This window comes from Gambusia affinis, linkage group LG14 (assembly GCF_019740435.1).
Source record: "Gambusia affinis linkage group LG14, SWU_Gaff_1.0, whole genome shotgun sequence".
Taxonomy (NCBI): Eukaryota; Metazoa; Chordata; class Actinopteri; order Cyprinodontiformes; family Poeciliidae; genus Gambusia; species Gambusia affinis.
In genome coordinates, this window is record NC_057881.1 from 4,732,815 (window position 1) to 4,749,659 (window position 16,845).

General features: G+C 35.3%; 1 protein-coding gene across 4 annotated transcripts in view; it reads left to right on the plus strand.

Moving 5' to 3' along the window:
* The window catches only part of LOC122844137 (collagen alpha-1(XIV) chain-like), a 135,963-nt gene that overhangs the window by 36,032 nt on the left and 83,086 nt on the right, over window positions 1-16,845 (plus strand). For all 4 annotated transcript variants that reach the window (XM_044139334.1, XM_044139332.1, XM_044139333.1 and 1 more), the window contains 7 exons: window positions 8,758-8,916; window positions 8,988-9,107; window positions 9,657-9,821; window positions 10,835-10,996; window positions 11,169-11,338; window positions 14,348-14,474; window positions 15,315-15,460. In XM_044139334.1, the coding sequence (XP_043995269.1) occupies window positions 8,758-8,916; window positions 8,988-9,107; window positions 9,657-9,821; window positions 10,835-10,996; window positions 11,169-11,338; window positions 14,348-14,474; window positions 15,315-15,460 (1,049 nt within the window). The remainder of the gene's footprint in view (window positions 1-8,757; window positions 8,917-8,987; window positions 9,108-9,656; window positions 9,822-10,834; window positions 10,997-11,168; window positions 11,339-14,347; window positions 14,475-15,314; window positions 15,461-16,845) is intronic.

A 16,845-nucleotide genomic window follows, 5' to 3' on the forward strand; every position in this document is an offset into this window, starting at 1 on the left:
TGCATTGCGCCAGTGATCCAACACTTTGGATCTAAACAGCTAATTTGGAGATCAGATATGGGAACAGTTTTGAAATGTTATAGTTTTGATGAGAAAGCGAGTTTTTTTAGTTTCTTTTTTTTTGTGTGTCTAAAAGAATGTCTCTGAAACAGACAGACACACCCAGATTACGGAAATGCTTGCTCACAGATAACAAATGTCTTCATCTTACAACAAACGAAGGTGGAGCTGTAAGATGTGATCTGATGCTTTATCAATGTAATGCTTCACATTCTCTGAGTGCGAAGTTGTTTTCTGAATTAATTATGCAGAGTTACAGTGAAAGTCACAGTAACTTTGCTTTGTTCTCCTGATATTTTCTGTCAGGAACCTCACACGTGTAGTGGGACTGCAGATTGCAGTTTGCTCTCTCTCCTGCTGTTTTCTGTTTGTGTACTTGATTTGTAGACCTGGTGGAATTTCCTGTGACTTAACTGTTTCACCCACATCTACATTGTTTTTGTCTGGTTTACATATTTTTGGAAAAAAAGCACAAAGTGTGCCTTCTAAAGGGTTATTGAAGTTGATGAGGTTAGAAATGTTTGCTATGCAAAGAATCCAGAACAAAGGTGTTGGCAGTGCGTATTATTCTAAACTGCATGTGTTTATAAGTCAGGGATTACTTACAATACTGATATTTATAATAGCTTGTTGTGCATTTTCATGACATGTTCTGTAAGTATCACATTTGCCTTATTTATATGCATTTAAAATCTTTTTTTTCTTTTTTTAGAAAATAGCTGTTAAACTATAGATGGAATTTTCTTGGATTTTGGAGATTTTTATGTTTAGTTTTGAGACTTTTAATACTTCAGGATAAAAATGTTTCTAAACACGAGTATGTTTTTTTGTTTCTCAAATGTTATTATTTCAACTTTGAAACCAACCATGAAGAAGGAATTAAGTCAGAACATACCAAAAATATATACATTTTACATTTAAGATAAAATAAATCCTTCTTTAACTGTAAAAATGTTTTACTCAAAACTCCTTCAGTTCAGTTTTAGCATCACCCAGTTGAAATATTGTTTAAAAAGTATTCTATTAGCTATCTTTTACTATACAATTATGAATCAGTTAATCTGAAATTAATAGACTAGCCGTACACTGTATTAATGTAAATTCAAACAAAATTTGCTGAGCTTTCCACATGTTGATGTTGGACAATTTGTTTTAGCTTTGGTTGCATCTTTTTCTATAAATGATCAAGTGTACACGAAAGGAATCATAAGATATTAAGTTTTAGGCAAAAAAACTTAATATCTTAAGCTCTAGTGTTTTGAACTTGCTTTTGTAATACGACTGTAATGTTTAGCCAGGTGGACGAAGTCTCAGACCAGCAGATGCTCACACCTGAAACTGACGTCGCCCAAAACGCTAAACATCACAGATTGATAGAATCAGTAGCAATATATATGGTAACTGCCATCTTGATTGTACTATTTACTAAAATTATGGCAATTACCAGATTTACCAATATCATGCTGTTAAAACAATAACTGAAATACAGCCCAGTATGGAGACCCAGTCACTCATCTCCAAAGCAACGCTCTCTTGCTCTGTCTGGGTGGTCTCAAGGCATTACCAGGTTCTGGATCTGTCCTGGGTTCTCCTTCTAGTCCAGCGGGGTGTGCTTTGAAAACCTTCAAACGATGGGACTCAGGAGGAGTTCTGATCAGATCCCTAAAGTACATCTACTGGTGCTTTGATGTAGTGGAGCAGCTGTTCCAGTTAAAGCTCCCCAGAGATGACAGAGCTTTTTTATCTTTAACAGTGAGCCTTGTCATCTATGCTTAAAGCTAATTTCAGTTGCTTTCATCCAGGATTTTGTGTTTTTCTATAAAGATCCACATCTTCTGACCACAGATAAAGATAGGGATGCTGTCTAACAGGTAAATTCAGAGCATTGCTTTTTGACTCTTTCCTTTTTAGACAGTGTGGAGTAGTGTCCACATTATGTCAGATGAGATCCCAAACAATCCATCCATCTCCAACTCAATTTTACTACTGCTAATGAAGAAGAACCATGGCCTCAGACACTTAGAGGAGCTAACTCATTGTTGAAAGTTTCAACCGAACCTCATCATGTGCCAAAAGGAAAACTGAGATTCCCAAAATTCAATTAAGTTCCAGTCCTTGAACACGGCAAACTAGATTGGTGTAGAGAGGGAGGCTGCAGTGGCAACCAGACAGTCTGCAAAGGAAATACAGACCCAGCTCTTGCATTAGTACGATGTTGATCAGACAGGCCTTAAATAACAGCTGAAAAATAGTGAACAATGCAGTAGTTATCCAAAAGAAGGCTTATACCCATTTACTAGTTAAATCTGTGGGGTGGCTTTATTTTTGGCCAACCAGTAATGTAAACAACCTTGCTATGAACATAAATAAACAAGTGGCAACCAGATTAGTTTAAAAATCCAATTACATTCTCTTGCATTCTTGCCATTGTGGAATAATGGAGACTGAGAGAGCTGACCTTTTGTCTTTATGGCATTTAAAATCATGATTACATGATTTAAAATCAGATTGTGTCTCCATAGATATTTTTGGAATAAGCCCCTAGGTACTGTACCCTTTGACATTGAAGTTATCAACTTTGCATTTGCAACTCTTCCTATACCCACTTTAAATGTAAACTTGCTCTCCTTTGTAGTGTGTTGAAAAAGTATGTATGCAGCTTAATTTAATTAGATTTTTTTTTATGGTAGACCAATACAAAGTTATGCATTACTGTGAAGTGAAACAAAAAAAGATTTGAATCTTTTTTTCAAACAAATATGTCTCAGAAATGTGGAATGCAATGGGCAGTTTGATTAATATCTAATGTAACCAAATGCATCTATCACCTGTTGATAGTAAATAAAATCCACCTGTGTTTAAGTCATTCTCAGTAGAAATCCAGCTAAAATACATTGAATATTATGTTTTATTTCCCTTTTATATCACAATTGTACACTACAGCATGCTGATCTATGATATAAATCATAGTAAAGTATTTTAATGTTTGTATTTATGTGACAAAATTCCAAAAAATTGAATAGATATGAATCATTTTGAAAATGGGTGTATATGTGGAGAATCCTTAAATCATAGACACTGCCTCTGGTGTTAAGCAAATAATAACAGTGCTAGTAATGCCAAATAAGTTGCAATCATAGCCACTGAGTATAAAAGTATATGATAGACAGTATATTGTTTGAGTACAATATACAGTTTTTACTGTATAACACACAACACAAATATTTTTTAGTTTTCCTGTAAAGGTAACTGAACACTTTCTGCATTTGCAGACATAAATATGCATTAGAATATCAGCAAACACAAAGAACTCATTAAAATATTGTTTATACTTTGGTGACTAAGGTCAAGTCCTCTGCTTAATGCTCCTGACATCCACTGCTTCGGGTTATGCCTCAAACTTTGACTTTTTAACCTGTGAAGAAGCGGCCTGAGGGACCTTTCTGCTAATAGCTGTCTTATTAAGAATCTATCAGTAAACATGTTGCCTTTGTTTCTATTCATGCATATCACTTTTTGGCTACATCCCTTTGCTTTTACCTCTCAAAATGTCATTTTTCATTAAATCTTAAAGGATCAATTTGCAACTGTTCAGAGAAGTTGAAAAGGGTTGTTTGAACTGAAAAGATTAGCAAAAGCTTTGCACACACTTGCTAATGTTGAAATGTTCCCTAAATGAGGGTAATCAATATAGGTGCCAGCATAATAATTAATACCTTTGCATAACTAAGTCACTCGTTTCATCATTAGCTTTACAACATCAAATTTGAAACAAATTAGTATTTGTCACAGCTGTCAAATTTATATGTGGTACAATGACAACAGTTAAAAACTCTATCAAATTTTTCAACATGTTTGTGTTTCAGATAAATCCTATTGTTAGTAAATTCATTAAATATTTTTACAAGATGCAGCTGCAGGTTGTGACTTACTCTTGGACTGGATAGCTCTAAGGTAGGTGGTTAAATTGCTTAAGTAATTCAGGAATCCATCACTTCAAGGCTTGACTTTATTAAGAAAGTTGCGTCTTTTTATTTTAACAGTTTGGTTTTTAGATTGGATTTGGAAATGATATATATTTGCATTAATTATAAGCATTCCTCTTAGAACTTTGCATTAATATATCAGTCAATCCAAGATTGGATTTTCAGTGCAGAAATCAGAGATGCCAGTGTGGGACCTCAGAGGGAAACTCAGGGTACAGTCAAACTGTCAAGCCAGTACATAATGCATCTTTAAAATAATTGGTTGGCACAAGGTTTTTGTCATTTTATACTAGATGTCCTATTGTCAAGCAAATACTCAGTGCAGTGTTTTTCAGTAGTGCAACTGCATAAAAACAGTATGTTGACTCCCATATTCTGATTAAATTTTGCAGTCCAAATGTTGACATGAAATACTCCAGACTGAGAAACTTAAGTATTGCAAGGTGCTCTGCAAATTGACTAGATGCTCCGTCATTCATAAATATTTTAGGAATTAGGTATTTGCCTTTGATTCTGAGTAGAATTGCTTCTCTCCCTCATCCAAAGGAGCCAGTTGAGGTGGTGTGGTCATCTGGTAAAGATGTGTTCCGAATAAGTGCTTAGGAATTCTGTACATGTCTTAATGGGAACAGACCTGAGGGCAAGCCAACTACTTTGTGGAGAGATTATATCTCCTTGGTGATTAGGGTAGGGAATGCCTTGTTGACCCCAGATGAGTTGGAGAAGATGGGAGTGGAATAGGTGACTGGATGATTGGTCAGTTTTCCAGTTCATCTTCTGCGATTATTTCCACATTCATGACCAAAACCCCAACATAGTTTAACTTTTGAAGCAGCTATAAAAATCAGGTATGGGTATACTAGCCAAGGGAACTATCTGCAGTGGATTTTGGGTAATATTAATAAGCCAATCAGGGCTGAGGAAAATAAATGGTTCACCTGGAAAGACTACTTTCTAAATGTCAGCCAATTGAGTGAACTCGGTTGCATCAGCTTATGTTGGCATCACAATCTTGGTGCAAAGTGAATTGAATGGATTGATGAGACATTTAAATGTTTGTGACCAATGAATTACATGATTTAAAATTGTCACACAATTATATCAGAATGCTGTATATTCCTCAGGGATATTTTGCTCTCTCTCCAGCTTGCCCAGCTGCTCAAACTGTTTGGTCCAAAAGTGCCTAAAGAAGTATTACTATTTTTTCTCACCAATTTCACACTTTCTTTTTCAGTTAGGCAAAATAAGGACACTTCCTAAGACAACACTTGTAACACAACAGAATAGGCCTAATTATGGTGTTAGTGTAGGGGTGCTGGTTGGGCATTCTCTCAGTGAATAAGAAATAATTAATGGGTAGGAGTTGGAAATCAAGCCAAAGGAAAGAGCATTGTTATTTACCACAGACATACTTTTGCACTTACACCCTGTAATATACGAGTGTCTGTGGCTCTTCTTTTGCTTCCTCCTCTCTCTTCCACCCTTTCACCATCAGTCCAGGTGCCAGTCTTTAAGAGAGCTGGCTCTAAAGCTCTAAATCCCTGTCTAACGTTTTGGATTTGCTTCTTGCACCGACTGAAATGAACCAATCCTTTCTGGCATTGATCTCGTTTAAATCCTTCCTCTTGACAACATCTTTAATCCAGGGATATTGTGTATTCTTTGTTTAATAGTGAATTAAGTAAATCCCTGCCTATATCACTAGACTTGACTCTCTTTAAAAACTCTCAACATTCATAACATCCTCTAATCTGAAATATAAAGTTACCAAAAACACTACATGCTTGTGTTAATTTGATTATGTGCTGAAATCCTTGCCACGATTTCCTGTTAGAATGTATCAGAAAATGAAGCAACAGAACATGGAAATATCCGTGTTATAACACAACTTTAGTCAGACTTTTTTTTTTTTCCAAGTCCAAGTTTTCCACTCCTGTTACTTGTCAGTTGTTCTGATTGGTAATGGAGAAACTAAATCGACTGACCTTCACCAAAAGTCATAAAAAGAAACAAACTGAGACTGACAATTTAATTAAACTGGTGTGAACAATGTAAGATAAGAGTTTGAGACAGAAAGCTAGACAGCATAACGGTTCTGCTTTTGAAGTTGAGGTACCACTTGCCAAATAGCAGCATTTCAAAAAGTTCATGGAGAGCTTGTAAAGATGTTTGGACCTTTTTCTGAAACATCTTTGAAAGAGAGTATTTACACTACAGTGGCATGCTCAACTCCCCTCTGTCTCTTCTTCAAGGCCCTCTTGTTTGCCATATGGCAGATAAAGTGAAGAATGTGAACAGAAGTAATCTTGACTTTACTTTTGACCAGAATTGTTCACTTTCCTGTCTGATTACACGAACCCATGGCTGATCAACTGGAAAATAGAAATATCAGATCTTCCTTGATCTGATTTTTACCAACAACACTTTTAGTTGTAAAAGTCAGAAGAAAAGCTGTCAAAAGACTTATTTTTATCATCAGTTAGAGGAAGCAGAGAGTTATCATAAGCCTTTTAAAAAGATAATAGATATTTATCACATGTCTGAGAACTGCAGACAGTATAAACAAGAATAAATATTATAATGTCTCAAATGTTTTTTTCTTTTTGATGAGGTTTCTTAATTCTGAAAATATATCTCTGCTGTAAAGCCATATTGACAAAAAGATTGAATAGATCAAAGCAAAGTTGCTCTGTTTTATCTATCTACTTTTTTGTGTGACAGCTTTTGGAAATGTTGACGTAAAAAATCTTTTTTTCTATGTAATACAGACAAAGACTGCTGTGTTAGTAACCACTAATATAAGATGTATAAGACAGTTTAAAATGTCAACTTTGTAATTGAGTTCCTTTTAAATTGACCTAATCGGATATTCACACTGATAATATCAATAAAAACTCAAGACGAGGAGGCTAGAAAAATGTGCTTTAGCATCATGCTTTATAGTTCCTAAAGTGAAATGAGTAAAGTCAGAATAGAAAGGTCAAAGCAAAAAAAAAAAAAAAAAAAAAAAAACACAAGTTAGGGCATCAGAAGTTTTAAATGCCACTGTGTGCAAGCAAACATGAACCTATAATTAGATTAGATTTATCAAAGGAAGGGATTTTTTTTTTCTTAAAACTTAACTGGAAATGTTGCATAGAAAGCTAAATTGGGGAAAATGAAGATTTTTCAAAATGAGTCATTTCCAGTGGAATTGTGGAAATGTTTTTGGAGCTAATCTGAAATTGGATTAGTTTAAGCAAATTTTGTTATAATTATATTACATATAATTATAACGTTGCACTCAAATATAGAATTAATAGTGTTTTAGTTTATGTAGTCCATAAACTCAGATATGTAAACTCAATAAGCCTGGGTTTTTAATTGTCTGTGTAACTCAGGAAGGCACAGTGCATGTAGGGACATGGCCTCAATAAACCTTCAGTAAACAGGGCACAATGTCTGCATAATTGAGGAATAGCATATGTTTACTAAAGTGTACCTGCTTGACATCTGATATGCTAAATTATATTTCTCCAAATATATCTAAAACCCAATAAAGAAAAAAGTTTAAATTCCAATTCATTTCCATGGCAAACTTCAGATTTTCAGAATTCTCTGAACATTTTCAACCCTATTTTTAATTAACTAAATAATATCAAAGAAATTGCAGCAAAATGAAGCATTTATGGATTGCTATGTTAAACCTTCCCAATAAGAGGTCAATGTCCTTTTCCTCCCTAAAACCAACATCAAACACCATAAGCTTTAAATTTTATCCTTTCAACTGCAGCTTCCTACTTGTGTGTCTCCTGTGTTGTTGCTTCCTTCTACCCACCAAATATATATTTAATCACTGCACAGACCTTTAAAACAAATCAGGGAGGAGGCTCACATTCCAACACTGCTGAGACTTGCCAGAAGAGATACCCCACTAAGTTCCTGTCAACATTGAATAAAATGACTGCTGAAGAATGCCCCTGCCAGCCCTCCGATCACTCACTCTTATAACCTGCTCCACTCTGACAAAATGTTAAAACATGCTGTGACCTGAAAGAAATATTCTCCAATATCTGTAGGGGAAGAAATTATGCACCAACAGCTGCAAAAGCTATAAAAAAATTCAAATTTATACAGTAGATAAACCATGGGAGCAAATGGGTCAACAATGTATCAGATTCATGCTGGCTCTGAAAACCATACATGCTTTTGTATGAACAGTCGTTGCTCCTGTACTGCGATCCCTGCTCTAAGAGGTTTCCCAGAGATGTGGAAATGGTTGGTTGAAATAAAGCTGTTTTCTTATTCTGTTGGCCTTCAACACTCTGTTTGCTATATGAGTGTTTGTAAATGAACTGCTGTTGGCTCATTAAAGCCTGGTCTGCTTTATCACCTAGTAAACTATTGAGACAAACAACAGAGTGGGCCATTATTTTTCATCTGCTGAAACTAAGCACCTCGTTTCTCTGGGGTTTAATTATCCCGTGTTGAAGTGAATTAGAATTAATGAAACACTTTGTAATACTTTAGGACAGAAGCTGCAGATCTAATTGTCCTACTTTTACCTCTGCAGGTTCAACATGTTTGAGCACTATACTGGTATATCAAAGTTTGTCATAATTTTTTTTTTTCAGTCATTGCCTGACGTGAAGTCTTTTGGGGTTAAATTACCATTTTTCTCTTTAAAAATACTAATTCTTTTGCTTTTGCTTCCTTTTTTTCACTTTGTCAGCTGAAGATGGATTCATGTGCAAGACTCCTGCCATAGCCGACATTGTGATTCTGGTGGATGGCTCTTGGAGTATTGGTCGGATTAACTTTAGGCTGGTTCGAGCCTTCCTAGAAAACCTTGTCAATGCCTTTTCTGTGGAATTTGACAAAACAAGAATTGGTGAGTTTTGTTTTGGATTTTTCCTTTTTCTCTTGCTTGAACAGTGTCTTACCTTTTATTGTCCAATGCAGGACTTGCTCAGTACAGTGGAGACCCCAGGATTGAGTGGCATTTGAATGCTCACACTACCAAAGAGGCTGTGATAGAGGCTGTGAAAAACCTGCCCTATAAAGGAGGAAACACACTGACAGGTATGCTGCCAAGCAAATTCTCACCCTACTTTCCAGTTATTATAGTCTTCCAAACACAGATGAGCAAACAGATGACATTCAGAGGTGGAATTGGAATCAAGCCAGTTAGCTACCTCGGTTTATTAAATTCCCTCTGGTGCAGTTAATTTCAGGTTGGTATTTATAGATTCAATAACAACCTTTGCTGATCAGATGAGAGTGTGGAATAGAAGGTCAGGACAACAAAAAAATGACTTCTAATATTGATTTGATATTCTGCAGCAGAAAATTATGAAAAAGCACATTGAAGTATAAAAGAAGTGTAGCGTAGATTAGAAGGACTACAAATGCATTTTTACTTTATGGAAATTGCCTTTATTGTATAGTATCTATTGGACTATTTGTCTTTTACTTTAGCTTGTATTATATTTCAGTTCAATTATGATAATAGATAATTTTAATATTTTATGACTTGCAACTTCTACTTTGATTATCTTGTTGTTGTTTTTTTTTGTTTTTGTTTTTTTTGCTTTTTTATTTACTGACATTGAACTGTTCTCAACAATCCAGGTCTGGCTCTCACCTTTATATTGGAAAACAGCTTCAAAGTAGAATCTGGGTCCCGGCATGGTGTTCCAAAAATAGGAATCCTTATCACTGATGGGAAGTCCCAAGACGATGTGATTCCTCCTGCCCAAAGCCTGAAGGATGCTGGGATAGAACTGTTTGCTATTGGTATGTCCGCTCTATATCAACTCATATCTTTTCTTTGTCATATCAAGTAAACATGTTTTGGGATGAGAGTTTAATGTTATGTATAGTCCCTGAGTGCCCCGAATAGTGGAATAACCGTTGACTCAATAAAAGGATTGGAACACCCTGCCACTGGAAACACTTCAACTACAGTGCAGACAGAGTGTCTGCATAGTGTTGCCTGAGAATACTTATTGAGTTACTGTTTTATATATATGCAAAGTGTTCTACAACATATGCATTGACTCTATGCACCTGAACTTTTTGACACCAGTTATATTCAATACATTGGAATAACATTTAAAACAAATGTTTATTAACTACATTTGTTTAGTTAACAGTTTATATAGATTAATTACAGACTGATGTTTTTAAGCCTCTCCCTTTTAAAACTATATTTAATTAAAAGCATAATATTTGAGGTCAGAATATTACATGACACAATAAAAAGAAAAACAAATTATCACATAAATGTTGGCTTAATGAAAAGCATGTTTATCACCTGGGGAAAGGTTGTTATTTTTAAAAGATACCGTTATTCTGACAAATGAGCATCATCAGAACGTGAATGCTGATTTACCTAGTATGACTACATATAGTGTACATGACAATCCTACCTGGGATTAGTGACATATTAAACGCATAGAAAGCTGAAAAAGCAAATACTTTTTGAAGCCACCTTGTTTGAACATTAAAATGCAAGGTAGATAAGAAATTTGTGCGATAGTTACCTTTTTTTCCCCCTAAATTACAAGTTTTAAAATTCAGACTTCACCTATTGTAGAAATTAGACAGAATTTATTGTATATTATGCAAACATTTCTGATAATAACTCAATAATTCAATTTTTTATCCAGTCTGTAAAATGAAATTCTCTCTCTTTCCCTCTTCTTGTTGCATCATCAGAAACCTCTTCTTTGCACCTTTCATGTTTTTTTTAGGTTTTTTTGCCTCAGTTTAAATTTTCCTCTCCATTTTTGCCTCTCTCCTTTCAGGTGTGAAAAACGCAGATGAAAACGAGCTGAAGGCCATTGCATCTCCTCCTGAGGAGACTCACGTCTACAACGTGGCAGACTTCAGTGTGATGAGTGACATCGTGGAAGGTCTCACCAAGACGGTCTGTGACCGTGTGGAACAGCTTGACAAAAAAATAAAAGGTTAAACTCGGTTAATAAGTCCTAGTGCACATTGGTTATGTATTAGCGACTAAATTCAGTGTCAAACTGCCTAAGCCTATTTTTATATATATATTTTGTTACATTTTTGTTAATATTTATACAAATTGAACACTGCATATGTCACTTCTAATTTGGTCTTTATATTTTGCAGGAGGAGGAGGGCCAGCTCCACCCATCACCTCCATTGCACCCCCCCGTGATCTCGTGACATCAGCGATAACAGCTCGTAGTTTTCGGGTTACATGGACGCACGCGCCAGGCCTAGTGGAGAAATATCGAGTGGTGTACTATCCAGCCAGTGGAGGACAACCAGAAGAAAAGGTATTTGGTTTCTACTGTATTTTTATCTACACTTTGAATATATATACAGTACAGTATATACTGTACTGTATAAATATGAGTCTGTGTGTGTGTGTATATATATATATATATATATATATATATATATATATATATATATATATATATATATATATATATATATATACTCATATGTTGGTCTGGACAAACACTTTTGGTGCAAATCTATGATTGAAGGCCAGAAACTATGTAATCCACAAAAGCAAAAAAAAGAAAATCACTCGAAATGTTATACCACCCTGAACAAATACACTCAGTTTGATTCCAAACTCTGTAATTGACATCTCTTTCACACCAGATTAGGACTACCTCTCAGTCTACAAGAGCTCCAGGGTTGTTCGAATGCATAAACAAAATATTTATTTCAAGGGACCAAATCAGTCATCACTTTACTGCACTATGCAATAACTATTTGTGAAATATTTACTACATTACCATAAGCATTAGGCCACTTGCGTTGACACATATATAGACAAACTAATATCACATACCATTCATGAGGTTAGTCGCTGATGTTGGAGAAAATGGCACAGTGGCACTCTGCCCGAATTCATCCCAAAAGTGTTTTATAATATTGAGGTCAAGGGTCTTTGCAGACCAGTCTGGATCTTCTGCACCAAAATAACTCAACCATGTCGTTATGAACTTTTAATGAAGTTTACATCTCCAAACAGTTTGAGTCTCTAAAATAAAACTGTGAAAAATGTGTTTGCATGCTCAAGCATTACACTTTTAAAAGGTAGTTTGCTTCAAGCTTTACGTTTGACTCAATGCAGTCAAGTGATGTTCTGTGAAGTGACTTTTAAGTACTTCACAGTAAGAAAAAATTTGACTTAAAATTTTTGCAAAACCAAACTTCCCTCAGTTTTGTTGTGCAGTCTTCTCCCCATATCCACTTTTATTGGACATAAAGTCAAGTTCATAACAATGCCTCCACACTGGAGGATGATCTGTCATGGCACTTTTTTTGGCATTTATTTAAATGTGAATTGTGGAACCTTATGTACAAATAAGAACTTTACTATAATTCACTTGGAGTGCTAACAGCTAACAGCACTCCAAGTGATAGGTTTGGAGTTTTGGTCTGAGACTAATACCTCATGGTCTGTGCTGTGTCAAATTTTCTGCTAACAAATTTATGTTGGTGCACCTGGGCTGCGTTTCATGAATAACTTGTCACTGCTACTCAATGCCTCACCCAGGACCATGATATATTGCCACCATGATAATAAACCACCACAACCTCCCTACTGAAGTTTTATGAATTTTTGAAACATTTGGGGAATTCTAGCAATCAATCATGCATGTTGGGAAGCATCTCAGATTATTTTTAAAGACTTCTCCAGGCGCTGACAAACGCCACCAGTGATCTGACTGTGAAATATCTTGACTTGTTGTGAAAGGAACCTGACTACAGTAAATATTTATGATTTGATCAAGATATTTTTTATCACATCTCCCATATTCACTCAGCCCTAGGTATCAAGTCCCAAGTCTTAAAGTGTTTTCTTTAGGCACCTTAATTGATATTAGTTTGCAGGGGATTTCCCAGTACAAGGCAAATAAAACGCCTAAGTGCTGATTTAATGATGCCGTTTTTAATTAAAGCCGCTCTGCTAATCCTTTCAGGGTCACCTCAACAATTTAATTTCTTGGAGTGATCTGCATAGTAAATGGGGACTGTTCTGTGGAATTTGCCATTAGGGAATCATAAAACCAAATGCCTCTTAATACTGAGGTAAACAAGATTGTATCCACCTTTGTGTTCCAGCTGCTACATAGATGAGAACACTGAAAAGTAATAAGTAAGTAATGTGCTAAACAAATAAGGTAATAAACTGGAAATATTAAGTTGCTCCAAGGCTTGTTTGGGGTTTTATTCAATGCACACTTAAATCTTTTATCTGATTACTTTAGGAGCGGAAGTTTTCTGTCACATAGTAAAAGTAGATTTAATTAAGTTTCCTTTTAAACTTGATTCTCTCTTAGATTTTTTTTCTGTTATTTATTAATTGCTGTGTCTGATTTCATTCCACCTCATCTTACAGTTTTTTATTTCAAATCTCTAAGGAAACAAAAATTGTGATGGCAAGTGGTGTGTTTGCAAGCTAGAAATTCTTGCAAGTAATTTATTTGACAACTAAAGAAAGTGAAAAACCAAAAAGAAATTTTAGCTAAAACTATTTTGTGAGATAATTGGTTGAAATGTTTCCTCCCTTTTTATTTTCAACTATTAATTTTTCTATTATTTCTGTAGTTTTTATATGAGTACTTAGTAATCTTTTGTAGCTTTTTGGCTCAGGCTTTATCTTTACCTCATGTTTTTGGACATTGGTAGAAACCTGGACTGACTAGCTAATTGCAGCTTTTTAAAAAGAATACAACAGCCTTCATGCTTATTGGCACTCTTAATAAAGATATGTAAAAAGCCTCAAAACTAAATTATTATTCATTGCAGGTGAATAACCCTCCATTAATTAAAGTACATTCATTTAGTTAAAGAAATCACATTTTAGGAAATAAATGTGTTAATCCTTTTTGACGCACTGACTAGCACTCCTAAGAGTTCCTATTGACGAAGTGTCACTATAGTATTTTTAGAACTATAAACATCCATTTTTTAATTGATCCAAGCATCTTGGTAGTTTTATTTTGTAATCCAAGACTTTTTGTTTTTACAGTCTTCAAACATCACCTCATACAAAGGTGTATTTGTCATGGTCACTTAAAAATGTGAAGAATAAGAGATTGGCATTCAAGAAAGGCTAATTAGTGGTAAAAGCTACTAACCTAAACTTGCCCATATTTATAAGAATTACAAAGCCTCAAACATCTGGGACTGTGACAAACAGATTGGTACAAGGAGCCATGACAATAAATAAACTTAATATGAAACGTTTTTTCTGTTTATTTAGTGGTTGTAAAGCAGCCTTTGGAGATCCAGATCCTGATTTTAAGGCTGTCTTTCAGGTGGTTGTGGGGACAGAGAACAGTGTGGAGCTGACCTACCTGAACTCCCTCACTGAGTACCAGGTGGCCGTTTTTGCCGTCTACCGAAGCTCTGCCAGCGAGGCCCTGAGAGGAAGTGCCACCACATGTAAGCATCTGTGGTTACAACCTATAAAAATAACGTTTTAAGGCTTTTGACTGCATTATACTTACATTAAGTTGCTTAAGAAGAAAATAGCTTCTTTTTCACCTAATTTTTTAAAAAAGGGCTCTTAATTTTCAGACTTCCATATAAATATATAACCGCGATATAATCTATTTGTTGCTTAAAATAGAAATGATAATATAAAGAAATGTAATGGTTTTGAAACCTTTTGAAATCTTTGTGTTCATCCACACTGGTAACAGGCCCCTAGCATTTGCTATGGGAATTGAAAGGAAATTGGGAAACAATATTATTAAACTTAGCTTTGCAGAAACTAAACATAAACTAATCATCACAATAAAATCTGTCATATGTCTTACGCCATCCATCCATCCATTTTCTTCCACTTATCTGGGGTCGGGTAGTATTAAAAATTAAAAGATAGCCATAAATATAATGTAGGAGTTCCATTATGGATAAAATGGCTTGTCCTACTAATTAACAGATAGTTCTGCTTAGGTCTAATTGTAAAACTGTTGCATGGGGCATCATCCTGACATACCAGAGCAATCTATCCTGTGTAATAGCTGCTCTATTATCAAAATGAGAAATTCCTCCCTGCTGGTCAAGAAAGAAAATGAAGTAACTGGTTGACCTTGCTGTACAGTTACCGGCATTTGGATATTGCCATTAGGGATCGTTATTGGTTTTAGTGTGCAGATATGTGGTCATTAAATCTGATTTGGTTTCTATTTTGATCAACATGTTGACTGTACATCTATAAAGTGGGTTATTTCTTAAAGTGGTAAATTTATCAGTGTGATATGTGGCTTTGTCTTGCAGTGGCACTGCCCACAGTGAACAACCTAGAGTTGTTTGATATCACTCACAGCACCATGGGGGTCCGCTGGAAGATCGCCGCAGGGGCTTCGGGATACATGATCCTGTACGCCCCGCTGACTGAGCAAGAAGCTGCAGATGAGAAAGAGGTAAACAGCAGGTCCACCAAATGTGAAAAGGAGAAAATTTAAAAAGCAAACAAAATATTGGACGTAACACATTTCTTAGAGCAATTCTGCACTATTTACAGGCTCATTTACCCGTTATCGTCTGCTTAAAAACTGCTACATTTTTCAGGTCCGATAAGGGTAAATGTCTAAAATGTCTTTTTTAGGATTGAGTAATGTTCACTTGTTGTACCCCTTGTGAAAACCTGAACTAGATCTGATTGTCAAAGTGAATAAATTATTTTTATGTTGTCTATATATGCTAGGTAGGTTCACGATATCACGCATCTACTGGTTGAGTAATCAATCCACCACCAATCAGCTAACTTGATAGTGATCACACTATCACACTGGGAGAGGAAAAGAAAGAAAATAAAACTGTATTTTAAGAAAAAAAATAAAACTTGATGGAAGACTGAGCAAAAGGAAAAGGGACATTTTATTTAAAAAAAAAACCCATAGAAAATACAATTTCATTACAGCTAATGCAATGTAATTGTACATTCTTTGTAAAAAACAACATTCTATATTTTGTCTTTATTTTGTATAAAAAAAAGTCAATTTCATCCAAGATATTGAGGTACACAATTCTAAATTGGCAACACAGAAATGAGCCACTGGTAGAGGAAAATGTTGTTCTCTAATTTTTTACTGTGTTTTGTTTGAAATAGTATAGCAATTTCTTGTGCCATGTTGTATTCCTTAAACTGTTAGAAAATAAAGCAGAAAGACTGCAGTTGTAATCAGTCTGCAATCACTGGCTGATTGTGATTCTTTCAGCACATCGGAGCATCATTTTAAAAGGATGATAAAATCATAAACTCTTTGCAGTTCTGGAAAATGAGTCACACATGACAGAGGCGGATAAGAGGTGGAAAAGGCACAGCCAGTTGTACTCGCCCTTTCCCATTGGATTTCATTATTCCTGCCTTTCCTTTCCCCTGCAGGTGGAAGGCAATAAAAACAATTCACGAAGGAGTTAAGCATGAGAATGGATGTGTTCCAGAAGCAAGATGAGTCTGGCTCTGTGGTTCTAGTGTCATAACCCAAAATTTGGCAGATTCCAGCTTATGCGAGTTGCATTCACATCCCTTTCTGGGATTTGGGATTTAATTTGAGGACAGTTTTCTGAGACTGAGGGACAGTGAGATTTAATTCAGATTCAAGCAAAATGGGAAATTGAAGAAAGCGTACTCGTGGGAGTTTACTATTTTTTTTTAGCAGCAAAATAGACAAATTGCAGTCATTATAGCAGCTTTTTTCAAGTCCATTTTGGTCTTGGCCCATCTTACATTAGGTGTTTGATGTAATGTCCAAGTCCAAAAAGCAAAATAAGTTATTTACGGGGAAGAGCAATATTAAAATAC